The sequence below is a fragment of the Carassius auratus genome, unplaced genomic scaffold (genome assembly GCF_003368295.1).
Source record: "Carassius auratus strain Wakin unplaced genomic scaffold, ASM336829v1 scaf_tig00217034, whole genome shotgun sequence".
Taxonomy (NCBI): Eukaryota; Metazoa; Chordata; class Actinopteri; order Cypriniformes; family Cyprinidae; genus Carassius; species Carassius auratus.
Window position 1 is genome coordinate 104156 of NW_020528865.1, and position 12533 is coordinate 116688.

Genomic DNA, 12533 nt, shown 5'->3' on the forward strand with positions numbered 1-12533 from the left:
TAACAGTAAAACTACAAGAACAACTTGTGGCAGAAATTGTTTAATGTTTTCGGGTGATTTGAAATGCTTTAAACAACTCTCAGGGTAACCTTATTCTTGCCCTCTGTTCCTTCAGAGAAAGGTTAATGGGTGAAATAATTTAGTGAAATATTTTGGGTGAAGGTTACAGGAATTGACTTGAGAAACTGCAGCCATCTTGCTTACTGTTATTCACATTCTGTGGTTCTATGTTATATCTAATATTCTATATCTAATACATTTTCAGCTTATCCTCCCGCTTCTGCCGTCACTTCAGAAAATCCTTCATCATCTGAAAGTGATGCAGTTAATGACACTGATATTCAGATCAACAGCACAATTATTCTCCAGAACTGCATTCATGTAACTGAAGGCTATATTTCAGTTCTCAGTCAATCATCATCAAACTATATGTGATATATAATAACTCTTCTGTAATTCTTGGATAGACTGCATGACCCGTTCTTAAAACTGAGAGATTAAACGTTAACTGTCAAAACAGTTTATTGCAACAGTTCAGTAATTCCTTAATTAAGCTTACACAAACACAAGACCATCGTTCAGTGTGAGAAACATTGTCTCCTGTCACGTAATATTTACTAATTCATGTAAAATAACGTTACATTTGAATTTACGAGACATTAAAACATGCATAGATGTATAAAACAAAACATGTTTTCATGTTACGTCACTAGGGGACGCTCCTGTATCGTCATCTGCTTTAGAAAACTGAAGTCAAAAACATAGGCCCTATAGAACTATTGAACCCTATTTGAAAAGATTTGGACAGTTTAATTAAAGTATTGGGGTGTTTTGCCCTTAGACCACAGGAAACTGGTTGTCTCTGCTCTGGTGAGCGTGGCTGTGAGGTCAACATCAGTCCCTTACTCATTAATCTCACATCAGGACACTAGGGAGCTATGAAGACACATTAGAAAATACATTAGTGAAATATTTTTGTTGTTTTTGTATATTGGTCTATATCCACTACAGACGACAATCTGAGAGTTCTGATGTACCCTTAAAGTAAACTTTCAAATATACTTCAAGATCATTTTATTAAGAAGTGAAATTCAAGTATCTTTTACATAACCTTGTAGTAAGTATGCTAATATCAATGTACCAGTTGTGTACTAATGTACTAAAATGACCGGAGAGAAAGATCAGGTTAGAACTTCACACTTCACTCAGGCTGCAAATAACTGTAAAAACAGTTCATGTGAGCTCAGGGTGTTTCTGCCAAAATAAACCGTTGAACTTCCTGCAGAGCGCTTGAGTTTCCTGTGAGACTAACAGCTGAAGATAGTTCTGTTAATTTGACTGTGAGAAAAAGGGAACAAAGATTGTAGAAACACTCCGGTCATTGAAACATTTTTATTTCAAATTCTAAATAATTTTGGCTACAATGACAAAATGTAACATAACATTGTATCATGCCATAAATTAACTTTAGTTTTACAGTATACTGATTTTAACATGTTTTTAATTATTCGTTTTCATTTGTCAATTGTAATTATTATAGCTTTCTAACTTGAAATCTAAATAGATTCTCCAGATCCAATGTGCTACTTATATTTTTAACATATTTCACTCTGCATTACACACCAACAGCTTCACAAATTGCATCAAATTTCTGTCATTTAATATTTTTGAGCTCCTGCAGGATTTGAATATGTAACATCAGGTTTGTTTTTCTCCTTTGACCTTTTGTGTTTTACGGGACTCTGAAGTTATGCAGTTGATTTACATGTTTCACCACAGAACAATGATATGCAAACCCATGGTTAATTTATGGCTGCCGTGGTTTAACTGTAACTGTTTTTATTCATTTATTTATTTATTTATTATGTGGTGAAACCATGGTTTATTTTCATATAAAGTAGTTTTGATCTCATAAACACAATTACGTAATTCTTTACATCCTGAAAATGCTTCCTTCAGTCATGTATTTTGGGGTTCAAAAAAGTTTGTAGATAATACGCACATAATATAATTTTATATAAAATATCAGGATAAAAACACCATCAGAAACCAGACTCAACATCTGGACATCAGTGAAGTCTGTCAGCCATGTGCAGGTACATTGGTTAACTCTTTGTCACATTTCTTTTTTGTCCCACATGATCTACATGGTGTGTTTAGTATACAGTAGGATATGTACTTTAATGAATAATATACATAAATGACACAACAGCTATGATGGGCACTTCATCTTTATGATCATCAGATGCAGTAAAGTGAGCATTAATTGCTTTAAAACACAACATATTAAAACCTTAATTAGATCTCAGTTCATTCCTAATAACAACTACACAGCTTCCTAATTTTCCATGCTTTGACAAAACACACATAAGTAAATTAGTCAAGTGCAAGGAATTATGGGTATTCTGCTTTTTTAAATGATTTTACTTATAATGAGTTGGACCATCCTCACAATTTAAGAAAGGGTGAAGTAGAGAGCCTGAGAGTTCAGTTCTTCTCAAGACTTATTTAGACTAATAATTATACAATGTTTTATTTAAACCAGCGTGCTTGGCATAAAGGCTACATATTTCAAATTGGCATCGCACAATAACATTGCAGATGTGAGAAGTCACGAGGAGGCGCTCCAGGAGCGTCATCTGCTTCAAAAGACTAAAACAGGATCCAGTGTCTTGTTCTGTTCAAACTAGAATTTTAGACTGTAAAACGCAGGCCCAACTTTAAAAACTTATGAAAGAGTTTGAACAGTTCTGTTAGGGTGTTTTTCCCTCAGACCACAAGGAACGGTGTTCTGATTGGTCGTCTGTACTCTGGTGGGCGTGGCTACAGTGTTGCGAGGTCAACATCAGTCCTTTACTGAAGAATCAGACATTCTGACGTCAGAACACTAGGAGGCGATGATGATGCGCTTTAACAATTGCCTCAGATGATTTGTGTAAAGCAAATAAAACTTAGTAAAATAAATGAGCTCTTTTTGCATATTGGCTTCAGCCACCCTAAAATATGATTTGAAAGCACAGTAAGTTATTGAACACATATTGATGAAATATATTTGACAAAACATCTCAATTCAGTTTGCTAGTCTTAACTGCCTACAAATAAATAATTATTACAATACAGTCCCTCCAGGATTTTGCTATTGTGTGATCGCTGAATTTATCGCGAAATCAAGCAAGCTCCGCAATTTTCGCAAAAGCTTGTAAATTTTCGTAATTGCCGCAGATTTCCCGCAGATTCTGTGCCTATGCGTCCCGTGACGTCTTTGTAACGCGAATTTAGTCAAAGAAAGGTTCTCAGTTCCAAAAATGGAATGAACAGCCTTGCGATCTCATCGTGACTGATTTACAAGAGCTACATGGACAAACGAACCGAAAGCGAAACGTATCCGTTTGGGCTACACAGCACAAACCGTTTATCTGCTCGAGCCAGAGCTGCCTGCGGATCTCGATAATGCCACACGTTATACACAGAGCTGGGAGATACAGTGAAGAAAGCAGTCGAATTCACCACAGAATCAACATCTCTGTGAAATTCAGCGCAGAATTCAGAACAAACGCCACTAATGTGGAAACCATTGTTCAATAAACACAAACCACCATTCCCCATGGATTTAACAGTAAAACTACAAGAACAACTTGTGGCAGAAATTGTTTAATGTTTTCGGGTGATTTGAAATGCTTTAAACAACTCTCAGGGTAACCTTATTCTTGCCCTCTGTTCCTTCAGAGAAAATTTAATGGGTGAAATATTTTGGGTGAAGGTTACAGGAATTGACTTGAGAAACTGCAGCCATCTTGCTTACTGTTATTCACATTCTGTGGTTCTATGTTATATCTAATATTCTATATCTAATACATTTTCAGCTTATCCTCCCGCTTCTGCCATCACTTCAGAAAATCCTTCATCATCTGAAAGTGATGCAGTTAATGACACTGATATTCAGATCAACAGCACAATTATTCTCCAGAACTGCATTCATGTAACTGAAGGCTATATTTCAGTTCTCAGTCAATCATCATCAAACTATATGTGATATATAATAACTCTTCTGTAATTCTTGGATAGACTGCATGACCCGTTCTTAAAACTGAGAGATTAAACGTTAACTGTCAAAACAGTTTATTGCAACAGTTCAGTAATTCCTTAATTAAGCTTACACAAACACAAGACCATCGTTCAGTGTGAGAAACATTGTCTCCTGTCACGTAATATTTACTAATTCATGTAAAATAACGTTGCATTTGAATTTACGAGACATTAAAACATGCATAGATGTATAAAACAAAACATGTTTTCATGTTACGTCACTAGGGGACGCTCCTGTCTCGTCATCTGCTTTAGAAAACTGAAGTCAAAAACATAGGCCCTATAGAACTATTGAACCCTATTTGAAAAGATTTGGACAGTTTAATTAAAGTATTGGGGTGTTTTGCCCTTAGACCACAGGAAACTGGTTGTCTCTGCTCTGGTGAGCGTGGCTGTGAGGTCAACATCAGTCCCTTACTCATTAATCTCACATCAGGACACTAGGGAGCTATGAAGACACATTAGAAAATACATTAGTGAAATATTTTAGTTGTTTTTGTATATTGGTCTATATCCACTACAGACGACAATCTGAGAGTTCTGATGTACCCTTAAAGTAAACTTTCAAATATACTTCAAGATCATTTTATTAAGAAGTGAAATTCAAGTATCTTTTACATAACCCTGTAGTAAGTATGCTAATATCAATGTACCAGTTGTGTACTAATGTACTAAAATGACCGGAGAGAAAGATCAGGTTAGAACTTCACACTTCACTCAGGCTGCAAATAACTGTAAAAACAGTTCATGTGAGCTCAGGGTGTTTCTGCGAAATAGACAGTTCACTCCCTTTCTTCCTTTAGTTAATGCTAAAGTTTGCTGTTTGACTAAAAGCTGAAGATAGTTCTGTTAAGTTGACTGTGAGAAAAGGGAACGGTCATTAAAAATTTGCCTTTCAAATTCTAATTTAGAATTCTAATTCTGGCTACAGTGACAAAAAGTAACATAACATTATATCATCCCATAAATTAACTTTATCTTCACAGTATACTGATAAAAAAAAAAAAAAGAATAATTATTATTGATGTTCATTTGTCAATTGTAATTATTATAGTTTTCGAACTTGAAAACTATGCACAAATGGAGTCTCCAGATCCAATGTGCTACTTTACTTTTTAACACATTTCACGCTACATTACACACAAACAGCTTCACAGATTGCTTCAGATATAGATACATGAGAGATATGTTACAAATATGCAAATAATATTTACAAATGACTAATGTATTAAAAAGCTGTTTGATCCACTCAAAAATATCTATAACACTGACACGCATAATATTAACATATTAAAACAATAAGATGTGTTTTCATGTTTTGTGACCAGGGGGAGCTCCATTTTCTTTAGAACACCAGCGAACAATCTGAGGTCTGATTCTGAAGTCAAAAAACGAGACATTCTGACCCTGATGTGTTCAAACTAGTATTTTGGTCTAATGCAACTACTGAAACCTATTTTAAAAGATTTTGTATAGTTCTGTTACAATATTGGGGTGTTTTCAGGCCACATGAAATGGTTTTCTGATTCTTTGTTTTCGTGGGAGTGGCTACAAAATAGTGAGGAAAAACATCAGTCCATTACTGATAAATCAGCCCTTTAACAAAATAGTAAATAAGTATTTGTGAAACAATTTAGTTCTTTTCGTATATTGGCCTATATCCATTCTATAGGATCATCAAAGAGTATATTAAGCAAAATATACATTCAGATGTATATGTATATCGGGCAACCAACTGGAGCTTATTTACACACGACACTGCTCCACTGATCATGTTCTGGTTACTCCACTGCACACCTCAGATCACTTCCTCCTCACTCTTAACCTCAACATGGTACTGACACAACACATACCCCTCCATATGACATCTTTCAACATAACCGACACTCACTCTCACTCTCCCGGCTATCTGCTATGGTTTCATTTTTGCTTCCTTTCCCCTAAACTGATGCTAACAGTGCTACTGATTCTTTCTGCTCCACTCTTAATCCCTAATTGAGATTTAAATATGAGTTTAAAGTTATGGAGCAACAGGATTAAATATAAAATTAATCCAGGATTAAAATGATGGTTTAAATGTAAACCTACTTAGTTTTAAACAAGGTTTAAAGTTTGGTGCAACAGAATTATTAGATAAACCTTGATTTAATTTAGATTTACTCATAATCCTTATTGGTGCAACCCACTCTTAAAGTCCTAAAGGCATAATAGAGAAGGAACCCTCCATTACACAAACTTGTAACCCATAATACTCATAAATAATATTCATAAAGATGTTTATGAATCTCAGGTTTAACCACTGATCTGCAACAAAGAACTGGATTGCTCATGACGTCATGAAAGTGAAGCGACGCTCCACCATATTGCTAATCCCCACTATTCCCATACATTCCTTTGAATTAAAAGGAAAAAGTGCAAATTCAACGAGAAAACATCATCTAACAAGTCTAAATCTGAAGTATCCCTGTACATTCTTACAGTGCAAACACCCGAGCCTTGAATATCTTATTGCTTTTATAAAATGGTTACTACCACCAGGGCCAGATTAAGACCAAATTGGGCCTGATGCTGCAGTGCAAAAAGCTCCTGGGTCAAATGTAACAACCCAATGTTTGGGTAGTTTTTGTATTACTCCGATCCTGGGTCAGACTTAACCCAGCGGTTGAGTTATTTGTCGCAGGGATTTGCTTCTCTTCTGGAGAGAGCAGTTCTTAGCGCCATCGAATTGCTGCATTCGTCGGTAAAATACAGGTTTGTATTGAGAATGAGGAGTTGTCGTCATAGCACAGAGCCCCTCCCTCGATATCACAGTCTCCGCCATGTTGGCAGGACACAGGCGGCGAAACAGGATTGTTTACATGTGTTGTTAACTCGGTAGTAGAGGAGGTTCTCGCAATTCTGCACTGTTTTACCATGCCTGGATGTTACTGCTGCGTTAAAAACTGCTCCAGTACCTCTCACGATACATATGGAAAACATAGGAATAATGGAATACAGTTTTTTTTAGGTTACACCAAGCGCAAAACAGCGGTATTTGGAGATGCTCTCAAGCATACAAAATATCGACCCATACGAGCTCCCTGCAGCAGCACAGAGACCTGGACCATTTACATCCACGCACACATATGGACATTGGGAATTATATTGTTTTTGGTTTAAGTTACTACACAATGCAGGAGTTTAAAAAGCCACAAGTCTTTGGAAAGTTACAAGGCTTTCTGCTGTGGCTGGGTCCATCTACAGCAGGTGATGAAAACAGCGTTGTACTGGCCAAAGTAAGTTTATTCACATGCGTTTTAGTGTATTGTAATTACATTGCATTTAGAATGCACTTCTTGACCAAAATGACAAAGTAATTAACTGTGACTGTTTCGTAAACACTAGATTGTAACAAGATGTTCAATGTATACAAACGTTTCCAACATGTTTTGATGTAGGCTAAAGCTGTGTATGTTTAGTTATAATTTGATTTTAGCCCAATGACACATACTGTACCAGGTTTTTGTGTTGGGGGCTGCAAAGTGGACAAACCAGTTTTGGGTTAGCTAGGGTAGTTAAATGTGTGATTGCGAGATGTAAATGTCCTGGTTAGATTAAAGCCATTAACAGCGTGAATGCATGGTGACTTACATCGTAAACAATATAATTCACAATGTCCATATGTGTGCATGGAGGTAAATGGTTCAGGTCTCTGTGCCGCTGCTCGTATGGGTCGATATTTTGGATGCCCGAGAGCTTCTCCAAACACCGCTTTCTTTCGCCTTATGTTTTTGCATTGCTTTACTTTCTTCCTTTTCTTTCTCGTATTCGTAGATCCGTCTCGATCTGTTCCGCCGACAAAATAAATGCGCAAAAATTAAAGATCTCTGAAATGTTTAGTCGCGCCTCTGTGAAGTTCGGAAGGCATTGCCCCTGGCAACCGATAGCGTATCCTGCCATCATGGCCGACCGGCTCAGACCCCTCCAAAATCAACCCAAATCGGCACGTGACTCCTCACTCTCAATACATTTTATTTTATCTATAAAATCATTACTGTGCTGAATATCGTTAAATTTTAGGCAGAGCAACATACAGGCGCGCGGTATGAATCACCTTTAACGAGTGTCGAGGAAAAGCCTGATGCTTTGCATAAAATAAACGATTTTATTCATAAAGATACAGGATACAAATATTCCCTCAGAGCTGTTTACTGTTTGTTTTTGGGCAGGTTTGGTTTTGGGCAGGTTATAAAGGCGATAGCAGTATATTTCGGCTATGAGTGAAACGCAGGGGGGCGGCCTCAAGCGTGAGCAGTTCCCCGCCGAACACGACTCCAGCTCGGGCACGAGAACCAGCGCGGCGCAGCGCAGTTACGGTGGATATAGAACAACAGAGACTGGTTAATAACATGTAAATTACTTCTGTTTAACGTTTCATTTTTAGTTTTATTGTTTGTTAAACGAGTTTAAATATGGGCAATATGTATAGCCTAATAAAAACAATATAAATAATGCTGTAAATGATAATTAAAGGAAAATAAAGGAAGGTAACATGCAAACGAGTGGTTGTGTGGATTATTTTAGAAAAGTTTAGAGGATTTAAGTTAATCTGTAAACATTATTTAATGTATGAAGTAAAAAATAAGCTAGTAGCCTAATATAGTAAAAATTTATACACTTTATCTGGGTTAAATCAACCCCTTATGCTGGGTTAAATAACCTAATTTGCTGGGTAAAATTAACCCAAGATGGGTTCTGTCCTATATTTACCCAGCCCTTGGGATAATAACCAAATTGGGTTGTTTTTAACCCAGTTTTTTTTAGAGTGTGAAAAATGAAACTAAATTTAAACCAGATCAACTTAACCTGGGCATATTGTCACTCTTACTACTGCGCTAGTGCTGCTTACTTATATTGCTGTTTTTCGAGATTTAGCAAGCGCAAATTCTTCGATCGTGTCAGTGAAGTAAAGGCTGCGCAGCAGCAGCTCATGCTCAATGCTCATAAGCTCCAGCATGCTTAGCCTTTCCTGCCCCATTGAGGACCGCAGCTCTCCTTTGACTATTCCCAAACTTTGAGAAGCTCCGCTCGCTGGAGGCATTGGACACCATCATTCACAGATAGATGCGCAACCCAATTTCGACGTTTGGAAATGTCTGAGAAAGATTTAGCGATGACAAAAGCTTGGACAAGCTCTGCTGATTTGTTCACAGTCACCGGTTTCTGAGTGCGCATAAATGCAGCAAACTGTATTAGCCAATTTTGACCGATTAATAATCAAATAAACGTTTAAAAAGTCATTTATTTATTTATTTTCAGTAAATTATCAAAATATTTTAAAAGGTTTGCTGCATGGTTAAAGTACGCTACACGTATATATAAAAAAAGTTTTTTAGAGAAAAAAAGATTATTTCATTCAGAAATAGACCTAATGCGGACACAAAATGTTTACAAACATTATAATAAACACTGTAAACATAGCTAGGATATTTTAGTTCCCCTCACTCCACAACAAATCCTTTTAATTAACAGTATTTAGAAAATAACACGAATTATAAGAAGATAAAGCAATATTAACGACATATAAGAAGCTATAGCAATATTAAGAAGCTATAGCAATATTAACGACAAGCCAAAACTAATTAATTTAGGCTAAAACGAAACTGAAACCAACGTTGGGTCTCTCATTCGACACAAAATCAAATGTTTCCATATTCGCGATGTATTTGAATGCCAAATTATTATCTATTACTTCACTCACGCTCCAATTTCCACGTAAGACTAGCCTAAATGTTTTGCATAACATCACGGCGGTAAGGTGATAACACTTAATGGAACAGATTTTAATATTTAAACTGAGCAGTGTGTGTGTGTGTGTGTGTGTTTTTCTCTCTTCATGTTAGACTGACTGCATTTTATTATGATAAACAGGCTGCTTTGTCAACTGTGTATGCGCATGCCGCACTGCTGCAATCACTTGATTTTTTTTTAATGACTTCTTTTAGTCATAAAGATAATATATAATATATAATATATAATATAAGATAATATATATAGATAAAAGTTTGTCTTTATTTGTGTACATTCACAATAAAAACAAATCTCTGTGCTTTTGTAAAATAAGCCTAAAGAAAAATAGGATGCCACTTTCTGCCGTCTGGGTTCATTTCACGCAGCACAAAAATGAACCGAAACTCAGCTACTCGTTTTCTTTTATTTTCTTAATTTATGTTTTAAGTAAACATATATTTCTGGTGTAGGCCTATTTATTAGTTATATTTATATAGCCTAGCTTTATTATGTTTTTTTGTTAGTATTTGTAATGGGTCACAGACACTTATCCTTTGTAATTTAACTAAATTCTAATTTAAAATTATCTTGTCGGTTAACGGTTAATAATCGGTTGCGTCGGTTAGGAAAAATAACCGAAATGAACATCCCTAGTTAGGTCAGTAACATCACAGTGCAAAGAATATAGAATATTAGTAACTGTATAATAAGTATCGCTATATATGCGTCCGAAAGTCAGATTCCAAATTTCATTCTAAGAATTATTTTGAGGTTATAATATAGCAAATGAAAACTGTTCAGCTTCTGGAAAATTCTTGTCTGTTTTCATCTGGGCCTATTTCAGGAATGGGCCTAATGCTGCAGCATCAATAGCACCCACCTTAATCCGGCCCTGGTTACCACGCAATAAAAGTAAAAAAAAAAAAAAAAAAAAATATGTGTTGATATGTTTTTTTTTTTTTTTTATAGTTCCTGACAGCAACAGTAAATTACTGATAGTGTATTTGCAGCAAATTTCTGTCATTAATTCATTTTGAACTCCTGTTGGTTTTTACATTGTTTTTCCTCCTTTGAACTTTAGTGTTCGTCTTATAGGAATCTGGAATGACGGAGGTGATGTACATGTTTGAGCATAGAACAATGAACAAACTAATTTCCTCACTAATCAATGGTGGATTGACTAGTAACTTTTACACTGTATTACTTTTTCTAATATGATTTATTGTTACTTTTTATAATTTATATTTCCATTAAAGGGTTCATGGAATGCCCATTTTTCACAAGTTGATATGATTCTTTAGGGTCTTAATTAAACATAGTTTGGTTAAAATTTCTCAATGGTAGTGTAAAACAACACGCTTTTTACTCTGTCAAAAACAGCTATTTTCAGAGAACACAGTCTAGTACCACTTTCCTTTAAATGTTAATGAGCTCTGCTGACCCCACCCCTCTCTTCTAGCTGCTCTCTGAGGTACTGTTTACTTTAGCCGCATTCATCGTCAAACTTGCTAATTAGCACATTATTAGGAAAGGCAATATGCAGGGATTCATTAAAAAAACCTTATACTCACTTCTTCTGTAGGAGAAGCTGGATCAGAATGATTCACGCAAACATAGATGCATTTATGTAGATTGCAGGTGCATTCTCTTCAAAAACAAACATAATCCACTGCGTCTTCAGTGGTTCAGATGTCAGGAGTAAATGACGACTGCTATGTTCATTATTACATCCAACAACAGAACACCTCAATCGCTTAGGATTCATTCTTGTCTACATCTGCTCCGGCGGTGAAACAATGCTGGACTGATGACCGCTCACTGAGGACAGGTCTAAAGTAAGACGCCAGTCCAGTCTGTGCTGAAACACCACTGTCAATCAAACTATCGTGGGAGGGGCCTGTTATTGTGATGTCACACAGACAGGCATCTGAGATCGGCTCAGTTTGAGAAAGGAGTAAAGATATGAGCAGATTAATTAAAAAAATAAAATAATTTTAGGGTATGTGAGCGGAACGGAGTGGGAGCAGAGCAAGGAGTGGAGCGGGGTGATTTCACCTGGAGCTAGCTTTTTTTGAAAGTCTGAGAATTGAGAATTACATTCAGGAATGAAGAAAAACTGAAAAGTCAGCATATTCTTTCTGTTTCTGAAGTAACTACCCTCAGCTTCGCCATAGTAGAGAGAGATGTTGCACAGACAAGAAAGCGAAGCGAGTTAAGCAGTCATTTATTATGGACTTGGGCTAATTGTAGTGTTCCAATAAATCAAGTTAAAACTATTTTCTAGTATTATACATTTATTCTTCGTTCAATATAATTTCTGAACAGGACTTTGATTTTTGAAGCATAGTGAAATAATTTAGCTGCGGAGCAGTATTTCTGATCACTGGAGCGAGGAGTGATTACTGAATGCTTGGAGCGCAGAGGGGAAATTGTTGCCGCTCCACTCCGCTCACATACTCTGACACACACTGCCAACACACATTTCATTTCAGACAACTTGTAAAAGTGCATGTAGCATCCTATGACCCCTATAAGTAATCTTTGAGTTTATTTTGAGCCTGAATGTTAAATTGTGATTCAGTTACACTAAAGGTCAAACATACAAACAGAGTTTATCATGTGGTTTTACTATCAGACATCTTGTTTGCCCAAAAATGGCTTTTACATTTGCTATGTCA

General features: G+C 36.2%; 1 protein-coding gene across 1 annotated transcript in view; it reads right to left on the reverse strand.

Moving 5' to 3' along the window:
- Positions 1-8974: 8974 nt before the first annotated feature.
- LOC113099798 (uncharacterized) overlaps positions 8975-12533 on the reverse strand; it is a 28676-nt gene continuing 25117 nt past the window's right edge. The window contains exon 5 of the mRNA XM_026264750.1: positions 8975-9156. Within this exon, the coding sequence (XP_026120535.1) occupies positions 8975-9156 (182 nt within the window). The remainder of the gene's footprint in view (positions 9157-12533) is intronic.